General features: G+C 36.1%; 1 protein-coding gene across 2 annotated transcripts in view; it reads right to left on the reverse strand.

Annotated features, from left to right (window-relative positions):
- Positions 1-746: 746 nt before the first annotated feature.
- The window catches only part of LOC139147357 (von Willebrand factor D and EGF domain-containing protein-like), a 35,915-nt gene continuing 15,774 nt past the window's right edge, over positions 747-20,887 (reverse strand). For both annotated transcript variants that reach the window (XM_070718429.1, XM_070718420.1), the window contains 17 exons: positions 20,230-20,429; positions 19,116-19,202; positions 15,150-15,255; positions 14,633-14,835; positions 14,326-14,399; positions 13,759-13,822; positions 13,370-13,570; positions 12,820-12,980; positions 10,122-10,307; positions 9,603-9,831; positions 9,088-9,184; positions 8,429-8,539; positions 7,061-7,230; positions 6,338-6,607; positions 4,541-4,667; positions 3,983-4,118; positions 747-3,022 (listed from right to left, as the gene is read on the reverse strand). In XM_070718429.1, the coding sequence (XP_070574530.1) occupies positions 3,994-4,118; positions 4,541-4,667; positions 6,338-6,607; positions 7,061-7,230; positions 8,429-8,539; positions 9,088-9,184; positions 9,603-9,831; positions 10,122-10,307; positions 12,820-12,980; positions 13,370-13,570; positions 13,759-13,822; positions 14,326-14,399; positions 14,633-14,835; positions 15,150-15,255; positions 19,116-19,202; positions 20,230-20,429 (2,411 nt within the window). In that variant the 3' untranslated portion in view covers positions 747-3,022; positions 3,983-3,993. The remainder of the gene's footprint in view (positions 3,023-3,982; positions 4,119-4,540; positions 4,668-6,337; positions 6,608-7,060; positions 7,231-8,428; positions 8,540-9,087; positions 9,185-9,602; positions 9,832-10,121; positions 10,308-12,819; positions 12,981-13,369; positions 13,571-13,758; positions 13,823-14,325; positions 14,400-14,632; positions 14,836-15,149; positions 15,256-19,115; positions 19,203-20,229; positions 20,430-20,887) is intronic.

Genomic DNA, 20,887 nt, shown 5'->3' on the forward strand with positions numbered 1-20,887 from the left:
GAGACAGACATGACACTTTTCATCAAACTGCTTGGCAACAACAGTTTATGCAAACTATTAGTAAACCATAATGAGGGTTAAAGTTCACTCGATAAGAAGTGACTCCAAACTCCAGTTGAGTGAATAGTTGACAGCAAAAAATCCAGAAAAACCTACACTGTGGAGTGTAATGCTTCTCTGAAATTACGAATGTTTAGTTTGGTCAAATTAAAAAGGTGATATTTCAATGATAAAAGGCAGACATAAGTGAACTGTATTGAAATTTCAGAGCTTACAATGTTGCAGTGCATCCTGGGAATGACATATCAACAGAAGTTTTCTGAGTCACATCACTAAACCTCAATTCTCAAAGGTTATTATAACAATTTGTTTTCTCTCCATGGTTTAGCGCTACTCTCTGTTAAACCTTAAGCAGAATACAGATGTGAAACTAAAGCTGTATGATTGTGACACAAAGGGTGATATCTGCTGATCAACATACTCTGCAAAACACAGAGGTCTAAGGTTAAAGATCAAATCTCAAGTATAAATTTACAGTGTTTTGTGTAAAATTAGATTTTTAAAACATAATGAATCAAACTTTAAATGGCAAGTTGAGTTTAGAACAGAATATGGAACAAATAATGGTTTTCACCAATATATATTTTACAAATTTCACAATAACAAGTTTTTTTATTGTGAAATCTCATGTATATGGGGAAGAAACATTTTCAAGGTTGCAGCATCCTCCAAAATACAGAAGTTGTACTGTCAAAAATTGATGAATTTCTTTATTAACGCTTCTGCAATAATCAACTTTTATCATCAAGAAAATCACAACTCTAGCTTTAAACTGCAAGTATTTCATCATAGGGTGGGAATCATATGTTAAAGCTAATTCAATGTTTTGTAAAACTACATTGAATAGAACAGGCTGTGATATAGCTGGCCGTCATTTTGATAGCCAAAAATTTTCAATGTTGTTTATCTGTTTATGATACTCTTACCCTTATCGTAAATGCAATGATTGTGCGGAAGAAACTATATCTTGTGTCAATCATGTAGGAAATCTGGAAATGAAAAGAAGAAATGCTAACCAAGCTCTTTGATTCATTCAATTTGACTATTAAACACAAAACATTCGTTAAGACGGTTTAACGCTGAAGTATAAAAGTGATTTAAGTGCCATGTCTAGGGCCACTGTGTAAATTATCTGAAAATTTTTGAAGGCCTCAAATCAAATATAAATGCCGTAAACTGAAAAATAAACTGAATTCAATGAAGCAGTGAAGGAATTTTTTGGAAAATAATGACCAGATAAAAGGTGAGTTAACCACAAAAAGTTCCCTGACCAAGCAAAAAGTGGTTCCTGTCTTGATAATTATGCCTTACATGATACAATACACCCAGTATATCTCACCTCTGACGTCAGCAAACCAAGATTTGGTAATTATTTCCACCAATCCACTGCCTGGCCAAAAAATTACCTGCCACAGCTCTGGCCATATGGTAATTCTTACTGTGATTCAAGACACAAAAGCTTATACAAATTGTAAATATAGTTTCCCTTTCAAGGAGGTGAGCTTACTTTGATATAATGAAACAGGCAATACCTGCGGAAATCCCATGATTGGTCGAAACAGTATATATTAGTTAAGTACTGTGTAGTATTTGTATCAAAGTAAAACTTTAAAAAATGGTAGCCCTTACCTAACCTTACCACAAATTTCACCTACTCCTCAGTACTTTTATCGGGTCTTTGGTAAGCTATCCTGTTTCTTCATAACTATTTATATACAACTGATAAAATTATGTTAATGATACTGTTGATATATGCTATCCTGTGTTTAACTAGAAAGCATCATAATTAAAATTACAAGCCGGTATTAAGCATTTACTGATGTGTCAAATTATCAAACATCTTACAAATTATAAATGAACAAACACATATCATTTTATATACATTTCAACATTTTACAACAATATCTTACAATATCTTATCTATACATGGTAATTCCTACAAGGCACTTATCTTTCCTATTCTAATAAACATATCTTAAATGTAAATCTCAAAATGTCACGAAAAGACACAAAAACATGTTACAGGAGCGGTGTGAAAATGACACGACATTTACTGATACATTTCTTGAGAATTATACACACACTCAATTTAATATGGTAGTTTCCAACGTAGCTATAGAAGATCCAATCGAAAGTAAAATGCTCACTACTTGTTTTAGCTCATGTTATTACATAATCCTTTCCACAATTAGATGTGCTCCGTCTACAAAATATTGAAAGTTGGGGAAGTTGTTCCAGTATCTATCTAATGAACACGATTGGAACTAATTTGGGTTAGTTGGATCTTCATACTTTTCAAATTTCCCAAGAGTGTTCGGTGCTCTATAGTATAATGTTCAGATTACAAATTACTCATAAAAACAACATAGCTTGAACAAGAAAAGCAGATGAGCTTATATTTACTGATTAAACCGACATAACTTCATAATCAAATTATCCCAATTAGTTCCAATCGTGTTGATGGTATATGTTTTCATTTTACAAAACATATCATACTTCGTTATTTCAAAGTGGTAACAGAACGTTGTCTTATTTGTTTAATGAATTTCGTTTGGACGAGAAAACAAAAAATATGGTATAATAGTGAGGAGTAACATTTCTACACAAAAGCGCATTCAAGATAATATTTATCATTGAAATCTATAGAATCTACAAGTAGCGATGAACGTAAAACTAATAATATCGTTTTACTTTTTTTGTCTCAGGCATACATTACGGTAAGATGTCAAATATGCTATTTCAAGCGCTAAAATCTCCTGATTTTATACCATACTGCATGCTTTTGCCATTTATTGGGTATTTTATTGTTGACTTATCTATACGGAGAAACGATGGCGACTGTGTCACCGATCACAGGTAAATTGTTTCAAGAAGTAATATGCTACCATGTTGTTGAGTGTCTTGCTGTTGAATTCCATTTTCGTATTCTCTTTCAACCAATCAGTACTTCTCTCGCTGTAGACTACTGAACGAATAATGAAAATTCCGTATAAGTACCACAAAAATAAGACGTGTCAAGAAGTTGTCAGCGGATTATTGCATGACGACGATGGGATTACAAAAAGTTGTTATGTTCAAGAGAATATTATTTAAAAAAACTCATCATGCTCATGTTTAAGAATGAAAACCCTATGCACTGTACCTTGCAACAAATCAGACAAACGTCACAGGGGTCCAGTTATCTTGTTGTTATTGTCGTTGTTGTTTTTGTTGTTTTTGTTGTTGTTGTTATTGTTGTTGTTATTATTGTTGTTTGTGTTGTTGTTTATGTTCGTTATATCAGTCGTGTTAGTTTTTGCTATTGTTGTTGTTGACAAATACAATTCAATGAACATAACTATTTTGTTGTTGTTGCTGTTGTTGTTGTTGTTGTTGCAAACGTAATGCAGATGTCCTAAGAAACACTACAAGGACGCTATCATTATTTGACCCGATGCAACTCTTTCCCATCGTACACTCTCTTTATACACTTACACAGTATGTATATGAAGAGAGTGTACGTTGTGCGAGACTGAATATGAACACAGTTCGTCATTTCTTATTTTTAAATATCTTGTATAACATAATGTTTAAAGTTGTTGTTTTAATGAATTTCTAACTGTGTACATTGATTTTGATAACCTACAAATAGTGATACCTTTTCAATACTTTCGAAAGAGGGTGAATTGTGTAATGTTAAATATTGACATTTCTGGAGTTGAAATCAAATCTTTAGCTCCTACGTTACCACACAGAAGTTCATAACAGCGATCTCTATATAAGGATGGGAAACGCCACTTTGTGTTTTAGCTATCTATTCATACATTATCAAACACACAAAAGAATATTTTTCACTTCAAAAGAACATGTGAATATTGTATTGTTGTAGAAAGTAACTACCACTCTGTTTTTTTCAAACTCTGGAGAACGCTGCATCATATACCTTTTTCTCTACTAATTGTGTTGGCGCCACCATTTTGCGAAACAGATGATGGTGATCAGGACAACTATTACGAGCACGACTGACACACAAACACCAATGGCAATATTTCGGATGAAAGATCTTCTAGTATCTTTGTCTGAAAATGGGAGACAGCAAATAGGTAGAGTAAGTTAATATAAGCCAATTGGGCGTCTAATTCGCTGAAACAACAAGAGTTAATAAGGTATTTGTCAAAACTTCCTTTGCATATATGTATGTATGTATGTATGTATGTATGTATGTATGTCTCTATCTATCAATGTATCGATCTATGTATTTATCTATGCATCTATAAGTCTATGTATGCATCTATGAGATATCAAGTATGACAGTAATGTTAAAAGGAGTATATTGTTTCAATTCTATCGAAAGCTAAACGATGCCTCGTTGTTTACGGCATTTTTTCTTATGTAATGCCAAGAAATGCATGTCTAACACTTGTTAATTATACAATAGGATTCAAAACCTTAGGTATTTATTGCGTTTTTTTCAAATTTGAAAAAAGTTAAATATTGAGACCTTGTTCAGGTTCACTAAGTATGGTCCACTTGAAAGGGTCCTCGTCTGGTTTGCATTGCTTGGCTGTATCGAACGGATGGAACTCGTCTTCTGCGAAGCAATGACCATTTATGGAACAAGACGATTCCTGGACGAAGGGCGAAAAGGGACAATGGTATTTGTCTTTCCATATGTGAAAGTGTAACAAAGTTGCATCCCTACATGGCCAATACAGATTATTCATAGTGCCCCATCAAATCATTATAAGTTTTTGAGAGCTGAATGTATCGCTTCAGGAACATGTATCATGATCGCAAATATTAAAGAATCCCACCAACCAGTAGTAAAAATTTGAACTTTTATGAGATAGTCGTTTTGCCCCCGATCCTTCATCATTAGATTTATGAATGTGTTTTCTGCAGAACGAAGAATTTGTTGGAAGCAGTGTTGGTTCCTGGAAGCGTTTTATCTTAAATATCACTTTCTATCTATTTAAGCTATCTTGTCAATTCAGTCAAGAATCTCTTTCAATACAGACCTAAAACAATAAAAGGTGAACTTCTACTTCATATTTCTTGACCACTTTGCATATATGGTCAGCTCAGCTGTTTGACACATTTGTTTTCGTCAAATAAATACATGTATATACTATGACTATTCAGTTCCTCTTTTGCAAAAAGAATGAAAATTCAGGTTATCTGAACACTTCTATTAAAAAATGGCAAAGGTGTTAATTTGTTGTAATAAAGTACACAAAGTAAAAACGCCGATCCATTTTACAAAGTCGCAAATTTACTGGTCATGATCGGTCTCTATCTTTAGGTTAACAACGAGTGTTGTAGAATACCGCTACTTAAAGTGGCACTCCCACTTGGTAACATTTTTAAAAAACATTTTTTTAGTGCCAACGGTCGATATTTGACGTGGCGACTGCGCGCGGATCAGGAGATATCGATAAAAACATGTCCTCAAAAAAGTAAAAGTTTGAATTCCGGTGGCCCACCTAAATTCAGCTTCCGAACATCGAACGTTCGGCACTGGGGCCATTGTCAATTAAGCTATGGAGTACGAGTCTACGCTGACGCTGCTGTACGCCACAGTACCACTCGCGTCGGTGATCGGTCATGTCCCGTGGGAGAAAGCCGAGTCTCACTGACTCGGCAAAAAACGAAAAACAAAGTTTGCTGATTCCACCAGAATTCGCATAGGTGACCAGCACAGTTACGTTTGGTTGATACATAGCGGCCGCCGCGTGGTATGCAGACGCATACCACGTGGCGGCCGCTATGTATCGAACCATGCGTAACCGTGTGGCAGACGATAAAATGTAGTCATCACTGGTGGCTAATACTTTACACGTAAAAACTGATATCTATATGGTATTGGTTAAAAATCTAATACAGCTGATTGAGAATAATGAAAACGACTAATACTAAGGAGAAGTTTTAAAAAAAATTACCTTAGGTAAAGGCATGATGATGTATATAAAGTCTTCACAGTGAGCGTCATTCGAACGTTTTTGGACTCCCTAGAATATCGTCCATCAGCACAACAACAAACCTTCGGGGGATTTCGGGTCATAATCAGAAACTTCGGGATGTAAAAAATACGCTCGGGAAATGACATGTTTTTATCGATATCTCGCGATCCGTTCGCAGTCGCCACGTCAAATATCGACCGTTGGCATTAAAAAAATGTGTTTTATAAATGTAACCAAATGGGAGTGCCTCTTTAATACACTAAACAACTCATTATATTTGACCCTATTGGGATAGCCTTCACAGACATTTTCAAATGACGTTATAATACAATACTGACCTTTAACCGACACTCTTCAACTTCAGTGCATTCTTGACATTTGGAGTCAATGACTGTGAGTTGCAACCCATTGCTTGCACTTAAACTTCTGTCATTGCTTACATTTACCATGATCGATCTTGCTGTCACGCCTCTGGTCACGTCTGGATCTCCCGACGTAAGCATTTCGAGATTGAGGTTGCACGACACTTCGCGAAAACTCATTAGTGCTGCTTCAATGGTAACCACTTTAACTGTCGTGTCATAATTATTGTCGCTTTTATTTGTGATCTGGATCAAAATTAAATCAAATTATCACACATGCATTCCTAAAAACGTATGTGCGTGTACTGACCTACCTACCGGCATAATTATACGAGCATGCATGCATGCGTGCGTGCGTACGTAGTACGTCTACGTACGAACCTACGTATGTACTTACGTACATAAGTACATACCTACGTACATACATACGTACGTACATACATACATACATACATACATACATACATACATACATACATACATACATACATACATACATACATACATACATACATACATACATACATACATACATACATACATACATACAGTCCTTCACTTTTGGAAAGTAGTCGCTTACAAGTGCTAAATAGCGCGTACATAGTAGAGAAGTGGAAACTATTTATTTTTTCAAGAACGTGCAAGTTAAGTTCTTTATCATAAAATCTGTAGTTTTAGAATATGTCGGTAAATCCTTACTTCACTGAATGAGCAGACAAGATCCTCGGAATCTAAGAAGTTTTCTCCAATGACACTGAGCAAAGAGCAGTCCTCCTGTCTGATATCACAAAGTCCCTCCTCATGATGAAGTATATACCATATCTCAGGTGGTCGAGATAGTTCAATGGTACAGTCGGCGCCAGAGAACCCTGTAAGCATAACAATATTCATTTCAGCAAGATGAAAACCACGCACGCAAAAATTATGACAACATACTTTTCTCTCTGCATCATTTGTATTTGTACTTTCTTCTGTTAAAATGATTTCAAGATGATCTTCGATACAGAATACACACCTTTGTGGCATGAATGTATAAAATTCAAAGTTGTATCATACGGTTACAATGTTGTTGTGATCTTTCATAGTTTGTCTTTTTGTCGACTTAACTAACAATTTCGTTTTGCGTCAGAATTTTTCCCGCCCATGGAAATCACCGGCTTGGTTGATCTATTGCCATATTAATCACTATAATTGGCAGCTGGTACGATTTTGCAGGATTTAAAATGCTAGTTGTTGCCAAGCAACAACTTGTACCTCTTGTTTCATATTTTTGATTTATTTATTTATTTATTTGTTTATTTATTTATTTATTTATTTGAAATTCAAACTCAGATTTGATGCAAGTTAAACAAAATACATCCGCACTACCACAAGGGTTTTAGTAAAAAGAAAGTGGTCACAGGACAGAGAGGCAAGTTAAAACAAGTGACAAACAACGAGTGCAAAACAAGATCAAAGACAAACGTTTTTTAACTTCTTTTGAAAGGTGAAGCAGAAACATCAAATATCAGTAATCATTTAGAAAAGCTGATATATAGCCTAAAAAGGCAGTGCGATTAAAATGAATTACTGGTGAAGTTATCTTTACCACAAGGTTCATAAAATGTTATTTAGTTGATCACTTAGGAATATTTAAATTGAAAATTTGTTGACAATTAATCAAGCAGCGCGCTTCCTAGCCAGTATTGGTAAATGAAGTCAAATTAACTGTCATACACAGATTGTCGTACGATTATTCTTAAATCGCAGTTTTAAATTATGTCACAAATATTCAATAAAATTACGCTTCACAGCTGAATAACGATATGACATTTTTCATTTTCTCTTTGTTGAACCCGTACGTAAAAGTTAATTGGTCGTGCTTTTTTTTTAAATGGGTGTTCTTCTTCTAGCAGCTGAAGTGTTAACAAAATATGAACTCACTACTATCCGTCAAATTGCTTTTATGTACAAGATGAAATATCTGTTCAATTTAGAAAACAAGGGCAAAAAACGTTGGTACAAACTTCATTCACGACTTGAGAGATTTGTTAAATAATATGTGCCTTGTTATAGATGCACCCTTACCATCCTGGCAATTGCAAGTTCCGTGAGCACATTCCCCATTACCACTGCACAGTCTTGGGCAATTAAACTCCAGGAGAAAGCTTGGCAACCTGTAGTCTGTACTATTCTCACCTAGGACCACAAAAATGTGACTGGAATTACTTTTCCATTTGTAAAACCTTTTGAAAGGTGTATACATGATACTGCATCCTCATAAGGCTTTAACACGATTGGAACTAATTTGGGATAATCGGATTTTCATATTTTGCAAATTTCTCAAAAGAGTTAGGTGCCATATAGCTTAATGTTGCAATATCGCAAATTACTCATAAAAACAAGTGTGTAATATAAAAAGGAAAGCAGATGAGATAATATTTGTAGATTAAATCGACATTACTTAACCATACAATTATCCCAAATTAGTTCCAATCGTGTTTTCTTATGATTTAGTACTTGTCTCTCACAATCATTAATTTGACATGACATAGGGGATAACATTGTGACTAAATACCTTCAACTTCAGATGTTCTATTAGTATATGAGACAATATGTGTCGAGATGTAATCTGAAATTGGCTCGATTTGCAACATTTATAAATGTGTTTGAGTCATCTGAATGTGGTTGATATATTTGTTATTAGAGGTAATGGATTCTATACGATAATTAGCTTTTCTAGTTACTTATTTCGGAGAGGGAGATGTTCTTCAGTGCTTCTGCCGTACATAAATAGTGCATCTCAGAGACTGCATTTACTATCCACTCGGTACTATCAGTAAGCTGTATATGGAAATTAATGAAGGAATTAGTGTCGTGAAAATTTTACATGAAAATAAACGCACATGATTATAGGCAACGCTGACAAATGACCAGCTCTAATAATCACGGAAAGCATTTTTTCAGTTTCAGGTAAACAGTAACGATTAATGAGTCCACCAAAGGGCGGGTTTTCCTTACATTATAAATTGCTTATCCATGTTTGGAAAATTTCTCAATGAACAATATTCACTGGTTTTGATCAATGCTGGTCATATAGAAACAACTTACAGCTATTATGTCACACAGTCCTTATTTCCTTTGATTGTAGAGGACAACATCAAACGCTGCAACTTATATATACTAGAACCCAAGAACGAACTTGAGAAAGTTGTTCTTCAGCGCTATGACAATTTACAATAGAATAAACTATTCTCCTTACTTTGATGTCTTCGACGCATCCTTCGACACCTGTGAATAAACCATCGCCGATGATCTGTGCACATGTATCTGCTGCTGTTGAGTTCAGCACGGCAGACTTGCACAAATCACGTGCCTGCTTCTCTGTGATGCCACTTGGCGTCGGCCATGTTGCATTGGAAGGAACGAAGTCAGGATCTGGTGTGTAGGAATACCAGGACACCTCGTTGTTTTCAGTGGCTCTCTTCCGTCTGTCAATGAAAGAACTGATGATATATAAACGATGCACCAAACACATTATCGCACAATACTGCCAGTAAAATTGTCACCACGACTATTCTCGTTAGGACACTTATCAAATGTTAATGACATGTAATCGGTCAATGAAAATAATTCACTTTTTAACGAATGTGTGTCATATTCTCTACGTTAAAGGTCAGAAAACTCTTGGAACAATAGTTCAACTTAAAATATCATATCATATGGTATCATGTGGTATTAGATGGTGCATAATGTTGTTGCAGAAACTGTTATGCCATACCGTGCATTATTCGTTCCATCAACTTGGTCGGTTATATCAACTGCCGAAGAGATAGGTTTCGGTTTCCCATGATTTTGATATGAACAGCTATCGCTAGCTGCAAAACAGCCACAGTACTGATCTTCATAAAGTTCATCCGATGAAAAGTTGGGCACCTTGTTAAACAGGCTATCTCCACCACTGACTCTTTGATAACAAAGATAACAGCAAATCCCATGAGCGTGAAAGCATGTAAGAAGGCCACTGTATAAAGTGCAAATGTTTGATATATCTGTCCGTACAATTGGCCTGACTGTAAGATAATTAGTTAAATGTGTTTTTGAAAAAGCAGGCTTATACACGAGTCTGTCATGGTCAGCACACCACAATCGATACCGTCGACTGTTGTAATCAATTCCACCATAACGTAAATGCTAAATATAAACAGACCAAAAAGGCTATGGATTTATCATGATAAAACAAGTCATTATAAATGACACAGTTCCCGTCGTAATTTAGATGATTTGATAAGATGTAGCTGAAATGTAGTCTAACTAATACACCAATTAGAATGTCTGACTGATAAGGAAAGGTATATACAGTCAAAACATCTTGTCTTTGGGGGAAGTTAAATAAAAATGGCCTCGGTGTGTTTAAGTAATTGCTCCAACCTGACAATAATTTAAACACAGTAGCCTTAAGATGACAACAATTTCACTAAACTGAATACAACGGTCCAGACTAATACCGCAACTGACATTTCCTGAATTACAAGCGTTACAAAAGACAGAACTGCCTAAGCATATCTTGGCACTAACGCAACACTGATAAAAATAACAACTAAATAGCTATCAAGTTTACATGTTTGATGATATTGCAAAACATGATAACATGCAGATGTGTGTCATAGCAGTATGTTCTTGAGCCAAATTTGATGAAACAGGCACAGTCATGTCTTAGTTATGGCCTGGAAGGACAAATATAAAACAATTGCTGTAAGACTGCAATATTGAATTGTATTTGAGATAAACTGAATTGCATCTGAATGTCAGGTTACTCTGTCCTGTTGCAAAGTATGATAGAAATCAGTCAAGTAATGTCGGAGTCATGGCTGCCAGCTCACAAATATTAAAACGAAATTGCTATCAACTGCCCTTACTAAACTTTGTCACAAAACAAACGGAATGCGTTGATAAATTATGGGCTACCGTCTTTATGCCTCACTTCGGTTGAAATCAGTCAGGGTACGTTAATTATAGCTCTTTGCACAATGTGCCCTGCCGGTGGTTATATTGAATTAGATGATAAATTAATTTTTACAAATATGTACGTCACTATTTGTTGTAATTATACCAAATTCGAAACAAACAGGCCTCGTCATGTCTGAGAAATAGCGTTGGACAGACGGAATATGTCATCCAATGTAGCAAGGGCGAAATATAATCAATTAATGGTAGACACTTGATCAAAATCGACGTTGACTTCGACATTTATAAGCGGTATATACGGTGTCTTCAATCAGGTTTCGAACCCACAACATACGGCATACGGTCAGCTAGCAGAGAAGGAATTGACAGAACCGCCCGACCTAATCCCTACTCTCAAAGCAGAGTGGTTCATTAACCGGGCTAAGTTGTTACATTTTTCTTATTGCGATTTCTCCACGCCTTGTAAAGTTAATGAAGCACTCACGCTCGCAATCTCAATTATCTTAACTATTTTATCTGGTTAAGACAACTATATTATCTGGCTTTATTACAGAAAGCCATTATATATGCAAATGAGCTTATAATTAGAGTGTCTTGCCTATCAATTGCACAGATAAGTAGACGTAAGGTTTGTCAAAATCCGTGCATTCAGTATGGTATATAGCCTAAAGAGAGATATTTATTGAATATGCATATGAGCCATTCATCAGCAAATCACGCTTATAAGACTTACAGCATAACCTAATCTGAGTATGATAAATATGCCCAAGAGGTCTGATGTAATTAAGTGCAGAGAATTATGATTATGGTCTAGTAAAAAATATTTCGTAGGTTATGCAAATGAGCTCTTGAGTGCCTGCACAGCATCAAATTTGTCAAGCAATTCTCGAGACACAGCAAAGTGCACAAAAATTGCTAAATATGCAAATAACCATTAATTATGCAACTATTCGCATGACCTGCAGACCAACGGTTTTCAAGTTATGACTGGCGTGTGTTAACGGAACAGATGACAAAATAAATCCACGTGCATGCCTTGTCCTCATACTTAGTTAAATATAAATCGGCGAGGGCATGTGTGAGAAAAGGCTCCTAACGCACGTACGGACAGGCGGAACGAATTATTGTGGATTTCGTCTAGACTAGTAAGAGACGATTTGAAGGGTTGTTTTGTTTCAGTTCTCAGGTCTCATGCAGTCCTAAGATAACCTTGCATGACCTTTGGCCTACTTCATTGTATCTCAGATACTTAAATAAATACAGGTTTCGTTTACAGTGGACAACGGTGTGCATCTGGTCAATTTGTTTAATGTTTCATAGTGCTTGTGCCCCGTGAAACTGCTCAGAGCGGTAATTGTAGGTATTTACACGCGTAATTTACTTTCAGCTTTGATCTGTGGTATTTGTTTTTTCGCTCATTTTCTGAGTACATTTCCAAAAGGAAAATTTACAGATCCAAAGGCTTTTCTTTTTAGTTCGATTCATCTTACTGTATTTTATGTGACTAATACCTCCAGGCATTCGGCGTCATGTTTTCGTTATTGGAGTCATCGTCGAAGGAACCACATAATCCTTCTAAATTATCGATCATATCGCCCACGACGTCGACAAAGACGTTTATACCCCAACCCCAAGCATCGGTAGATACGGTCGTTCCTGAGGGCATGATTATCTAGAAGAGAAAAAAACCGGTGGAAGGAATGTTAGTCACAGTAAAAGGCCTTCACTTTCAGGCTTAACGTGATATAATTTACCAACATAATTTGTAGACTTTCACATTAGTATGCATGTTGCCAATGTATAGTTACAAAATTCCGTGCCTCAATATTTCGAAGAAAAAATTTCTTAAAATATGAGTGTCTCCTTGAAAACAACAAGGTTTCTCTAACTCTTGTTTCCCGAGACAGGCTCAGCAGGTAAAATATCATTATAAATAATGAATTGGAAACATAACAGACAATTAATGAAATTATTAAAGGCAACAAGGCGCTACTTTTAATAGTAAAACAAGTTTAACATTGATTATAATATCTTAGGAAAAGGTAAACATTCAGTACATACGGTAAAAACTGCACCACTTCTGTCACGTGTTATGGTCAATCCCTTCGATAACCTTTCGGAGCTCAATTTTTTCACATGAGGTGCAGTCCGTCCTATGGGTCCGTAACACATATCGATGGAAATAACGTCCTGCCTCCATCGAACAACGACGCCACAGTGACAAGAAACTCCTTTGAAACATTGCCAAGTTCTCACATGAACCTAATATGGCAGAAAGTCACGGCGATCAGCAGATTCATATTGTTGATGCAAAATTGAACAAATTTCACATGTTAAACCATTGTATTATTAAAGTAAATTCTAAGGTACCAAGAATCGCTGTGATAACACATTTTTCATCTTTGCATTACAGCTCTTAGTCTTCCAAAATATATCATTGTTCGACTAACCTCAAAGAAATTTGATCTGCTTTTGACTAATACGATGTCACCGATTCCATACCAATCGTAGCGTCTGATGAATAGAATTAGTTGAAAGGTATTAGTAGGGGACCCTGCTGTTATGCACATACATACGTATGCATGCATGTGTCTGCGTCTGTGGGTGAATTTGCATATTTCTATATCCAATTGCAGGTTTCTGTCTGTTTTCGTTTTACATAGTTTCCTCTCTCATTTTATATATCTTTAATTGTACATGTGTTTGTCTCATTAGAACATCTTCTCATGAATATCGTCTTATATTACGAAATTCTTTGCGCGGTTATACTGTTTGTGCACTTAAACCAGTAGGACCCCTTCATGAAACAGACATGTCCATATGGACTAAAATACTTAGATACTGTAGAACAACAAAGGTGCTCGCTTTAAATGTACAGCATGCACGTAAACATGGAACTACTTAGGGTAAGATCGTCGATTAGTTTTTGCCGTATGGAAAGTGGTATTTTTATAAGTTTATTGTTTACACTACAATCTGCTTTTTATCTTTATTGATATCATAGATAGAATACTTACAACCCGTTAAGGGTGGTATAATGTGGATCACCTGTTCCAGAGCAATGTCCACAACTTGTATCTAAAGTTTTAATCTTGTAAGAGAGAAAAATAGCAAACATAGCTCATAATGTCCAACAATACTGAAATTCGCTGTCGTTGCTATTAACTTCCTGAAAAAAATATTTCAATGTGCAATTGCGGATTACGCAGTACCCTATGTAAAATACCTGAAGCAACAAATAGTCTGCTAGGGATCATTTTAGTCATTGGCAAAGGAGCTGCTACATATTATCACTTGTGAGGGGAAACAAGACACTCTGATTACCTTTATCATGTCTGTGTAATCTTCGTCTGGTGGTATTGAACAGTCTGCACTTGGGATGATTTCTATAGGAACTGTTCGTCCTCCTGATTCTGTCTGACAGTCATGCACGGAGAACAGCTTGACGATTTTCTTAACATCATATGACTCGTGTTCGATTTGGACATTGCATTTATCCATCACAATTTCTGCCCGTTCGCGATAATCTTGAAAAAATATTCATTCAACATTTCAGTATATCATTTGTAGTCGGTTAGCTATGAACACGATTGGAATTAATTCGGTATAATTGGATAGTGAACTAATATCTGCTTAATCTAATAATATAAGCTCATTTGCATTTCTTTTTAAGTTATATTTACCTGTTTTAGGGGTATTTTGTAATATTGCAACATTCAGCACAAGGGCACCTAACACTTCGAGAAAAATATGAAGTTCCAATTCTCCAAAATTAGTTCAAATCTAGTTTATAGCCTGATATTATCGTATTTTTTGAAAGAGCAACATATTTAAAGTTTACTTCTCCAGGCGACCAACTTGATTTCACAGTCCATTGGCACTGTAGCATACATAGTTATATTTCCAGGTATACCATCTTCATGCAGAGTCAGTGTCCGGGGTGTAACCTGATGTTAAATAGACATGATGTTTAATTAGACTGATGTATCCTTCGATGTGATACCTTTTCGAACATGGTTAACTTAAGGTAAAAGGGGTCTCCGGGACAAATGTCTCAAAATTTAGTACTACTCAGATGATCTGCAGCATTCGTAGACTCCTTAAGGGTTATTTTTGTGAAAATAAATTTTCCGTATCGTAGTTTACACTTAGTACAGTGGCGAATGTTCATGTTAAGTTCAGCTGGTTTGTTCCTCTATTCCAATTTTGGCAAATTAACAACAGCTTTTTAAATGTTACCATGAAAGACAATAGTTAAAGTTTATAGTAACAGGATTAGAACTATTTTGGGAAAATTAGATCTTTATACTTTATATTTCTAACAACTGTTGGGTGCCTTATAGCTATATATTACAAATAAGTCATAAAAACAAGTGTTAAATTTAAAAAGGAGAACAGATGAGCTTACATTTGTAAATTAAAACGACATGTTCACAATACAAGCATCCCAAACTAGTACTAATCGTGTGATGCACGTTGTTACTTTGTAGGTACACGATGATGAACATCTGTTTAATGGACATGGCAAAATTGAAAGGAATATTTTTTAGGTTCCTATGAAACATTTGCGAGGATGATCATAAAACTAACGGCCCATTATAAGAGGACCGCCAGTAACATGAGCACAACATCTCATACAACGTGCGTAATACACAATCTTTTAAAAGGGGGCTATCGCGATTTTGGGTCAAAATCATAGTTTTTGCCGTTGTTCTATGTTATATATAACGTCTAAAAGTCAATCTAAAACCAAAGAGTTTGTTAGGAGAGAAACTGCACTCAGTCCAACTACAAAGAGGATGTACCAGTTCAGAGACATGGACTTGAAATAGGGTATCTTGAGTTTGGTAAAGGAGACAAGTCCGGTAGTCTACGGTTAAGCCTTTATTAAAAAACCAACGTGAAAATCTTACTCTGGAAGCTTTCCTCTCTGCTGTTGAGCAAGACATCGTTAACGAAGACAACTGGCGTCAAACATATGACAACATCGATCCCGACGAACGTTTAGCCATAAAACAACTACGAAACAACAATGCAATAACTATCAAAGCAGCGGATAAAGGTAACGGTATTGTTGTCATGGATACGCAGGACTACATCAATAAATGCTTGGAACACCTTAATAATACTAACTATTATCAAACCCTAGACCAAGACCCCACCGAAATATACACAAAAGAACTGCAAACCAAGATCCGACGATGGCTACAAAAAAACTGGATTACTAATGACACGGCCAAGAAACTGTTTCCCAAAGAACCATCTGCGGGACATTTCTATGGGCTCCCAAAAGTTCATAAACAAAACACCCCTCTCAGACCTATCATTCCACAATGCAACTCGATCACCACCCCTATGGCCACCTTTGTCGATTTTCACCTTCAACCTATTGTAAGATCGCTACCGTCTTTCATTAAAGACACCACTCACCACCTGCAAGATCTGCAACACATTTCACCACCAGAGGGCGCCATTTTAGTTACCATGGATGTGGTGTCACTCTACACCAATATTCCACACAGCTACGGCATTCAGGCAGTCAAGGAATGATAGAAGAGAACAATACCATGACAGTTAATCCCGAACTTATTTGTGAGATGCTACAATTTATTCTCACAAAAACTACTTTGAATTCAATGGACAATACTATCTACAGATAAGCGGTACTGCTATGGGTAGCAAAGTCGCCCCATCATATGCCAATATCACTATGGGAAAATTAGAAAGGCAAATTCTGGAAAACTACACACCGGCACCAGACAACTGGAAAAGGTTCATCGATGACGTCAGATTTATGTGGCAACATGGTCTAGACCAACTTAAACAATTTCACCAATACTGTAATTCTGTCCACCCCACTCTACAGTTTACCCTGGAATACAGTGACAAACAGATTTCATTCCTGGACACACTGATGACACTCACCGAGGACAAGATTGAAACTACAGTTTACAACAAACCCACAGACAAACATTCATATCTATGGACGACCTCGTGTCATCCAAGCCACACATTTCAGGCAATACCCTGGAGCCAGTCCCTTCGATACAGACGTATCTGTTCGAATGACGATCTTTTCCAGACGGAGGCTACCAAATTGAAAAACCACCTTATCAAACGAAATTACAAACCCCGTACCATCTCCGATGCTATCAAGAAAGCCGAAAATATCAACAGAAGCAAGCTCATTCAGCCAACCTCTTCAATCAAACCCACAACCCACAAAAGGATACCATTCGTCATTGAATACAACCCTACCCTTCCACACATACCATCAATATCCGTAAACACTGGAACATACTTCAGTCAAACCAGGCCACCAGCAAAGTCTTCAAGGAAACACCTGTCATAGCATACCGTCAATCAGCCAACCTCAAGAAACTGTTAGTCCAAGCTAAAGTCAACCAGACCAAAGACCCCGCTCAGAATAATACCGGACAATGCAAACCGTGCAATAAATGCAACCAGTGCAAATTCATGAAATCTTCAGACAATGGCCGCATTCACAACCACCTCACTGACAAATCAATCTCCATCACTGGCAACATGAATTGTTCAACTCGCAACCTCATTTATGTCATAACTTGCAAAAAATGTCATCTTCTTTACATCGGGGAAACCAAACGCGAACTTCGTAAACGCATCTACGAACATCTATATAGTATAAGAACAAACAAAAATACCCCTATAGCGGAACATTTTAACAGTCCTGGTCATAGCATTCGTCACTTTCTTTTCACTGCACTCTGCAAAATATTTTCGAAAAAGACAGTATCAGAAAACAATGGAACTCAAAATAATTGAAGAACTCGACACCTTATGTCCAACGGCATTAACAGAAAAGATTAGTAGAACATACACCAGATTTGCACGCCATCTTATCTCTGTTCACTTACCTATGGAGCCACCTTTTCATGTATCATTTTCTCCACTCTAGGGAGTACTTTGTTAGGCTTTGTCATTCGCCTTTTCTCACCATCATAGTGCGATCGGCTTTTACAGCTCTCCAGTATTGTAAGTTTTTTCTTCGTTCATACTGCTTTCAAGACACCAGTTTGCTGTCAATATCTCGTTTTGCCTTCACTTTTTATTACATGTTTGAATCCCGCTTTTGATTTTACATATCTTTTACACTTGCTTTATTGATTTTACATTTCCCATGATACGCGCAAAGCCCAGCTTTACTTTTACATCTCGGTACGCAATATCTCTCTTTTCATTTTACTGTGTTGTATCGTTGTTGGTTTTTTATTTTAATCCTTTTTATCCGCTCATGTTATTATTTTAGACCCTGAAGAAGACCTCCTGTGTGTGGTCGAAACGTTGGTTTTTTAATAAAGGCTTAACCGTAGACTACCGGACTTGTCTCCTTTACCAAAGTCAATCTAAAACCAAAGCCATTCAATGTGTGGTATGGTGTGTAACATAGAATATAACCTCAAAGTGCTGTAGGCTATTATTTTCTCTTTCTTACATCAATCATGTTTGTCCGTGTGGAACATTTCCGATTTATAATACGAATTATGCTATTGTATTGTCATTAGATGTTTTCTTTAGATTATACTCTATTTTGTCAATTTGCTCGATGGCCCTAATCAATGTATCAGATTTCTCTTGTAGTACAGACTTACTTTCCGTTAGACTGGTACAAGTGCTGTTACAGATGGGGTTCTGTATCAGGCAATGTATGTGCGAACGTTTTCCTTTCAGAGTATTCAGTTGCTTTGTTCGACTCAATTGAGATAGGAATGAATGCACAAGCAGCGGGAAAAATATTTTATGTAGTATGTGTGAAAAAACAACTTACGACTAATCCAATTAAAACAGCATTACTTGCAACAGGTGGACTTGAAGCACCAGTTACTTTCAAAGTAACGGTTACCCGACAGCTAACCTGAAAAGAGAAAATAAATACTTGTTTCATAATTACAAACAAGATGTATGTATGTATGTATGTATGTATGTATGTATGTATGTATGTATGTATGTATGTATGTATGTATGTATGTATGTATGTATGTATGTATGTATGTATGTATGTATGTATGTATGTATGTATGTATGTATGTATGTATGTATGTACTCACTTTAATTGTTTCTATTTAAGATCTTGTGTGGTCTTCTTGGAAAGTTTATCAATAAGTTGAAACAATAGCTTGCCGATATTAGTTACCAAACTTCAAAGATCTTCAATAGGAACACAATTATAGCTGTATGAAGAATGTGCCTAGTATAATCAAATCACATAATAAGAGGGTATTCACCGGAAGCCTGTGTAAAGATCGACCAGCTGTTTGTTATTGCCGGGACAAGTCTATATGCCCGTTTAAAGGTGACTGCCAAGTCGAAGGTTTCCTTTACAAGGCCAAGGTATCAAAAGGAGTCAACAAGCCTAAGGTTTACATCGGCCTCACTGATAAAACCTTCAACACGTGCTCCGCTAATCACATGCGATTGTTCGGTAACAAAAAATATGAAATCAGCACAGAATTGTTGAAAACCATTTTGGTCTTTAAAATAGAACGCCTCGTCTTTGATGCTAGTGGGCATTTATTAACAGAGTATCGAGTTATTCTAACATGAGCAAACTATGTAATCTCCATAAATGCTGACAAATCTACGCTTTTAAAGAATCGCTCTGAGTTTGTTTCGAAATATCGCCACCAAAACAAATATTATTTATCAAATTTTAACACCACCTAGAAATATAATAGTCTCAACCATATAAATCAGAGTGTAAAGCTAGGAATCATTTTAGTTATGTCTGAAGATTGCAGGATGCATGAGACTTAAGTAACAGATATTATTACTTTGACTTGAAGTAATATATATATATATATATATATATATATATATATATATATATATATATATATATATATTAACTGTTCAAAGTCAGCAAAATACTGTAACTAGCTTACGTTTTTTCCAAACTTAAATTCTTGCTTGTAGAGCCGAGAATACTGCAGTTTATATTCCAACACATCGGCCCTGACGACCTCATCATCGAAGTACCATTCAACGGTAAAAGTCGTGTTCGGCCAAAGTGGAGCACTGAATCTGCATTCTAAATACGTTTCGTGGTTTGTAAGTACCGGAGGACTGTTCAGCGTTGGATAGTCTGTTAAAATGTATATAAAACGGAAGATTACAAACAAAAACGTAATGTACACCGATTAAGCATACATAATCTGTACTAATAAATCTCCGCTGTTAAGGAAACACTCTGAGTCGGTTTCAAAATATCGCCACCAAAACAAATATTGTTGATCAAATTGCAATGTTACACCACGTACAGACACAATAGAATGGTACGTCCCCAAAATATAATAGAGAGTGTAGAGCTAAGGATATTTTAGTTCTGACTCTCTATCAGAAGATCTATCGCAGTATGCATGAAACTTAGTCTTACTTGAATGCAATGTATTGAACAGTCAATAGCGCCTCGTACAAGCAAAGTTTAGAATTTTTCGGAGTAAATCAGCAATGATACTTTTTCAGGAGGGGTACATTGATTAACCTGGAAATTTTCCCGCGGGCACTATGTACCACAGTTAGCTGTTAACAATTATGTACCAC

The sequence above is a fragment of the Ptychodera flava genome, chromosome 2, assembly GCF_041260155.1.
Source record: "Ptychodera flava strain L36383 chromosome 2, AS_Pfla_20210202, whole genome shotgun sequence".
NCBI lineage: Eukaryota > Metazoa > Hemichordata > Enteropneusta > Ptychoderidae > Ptychodera > Ptychodera flava.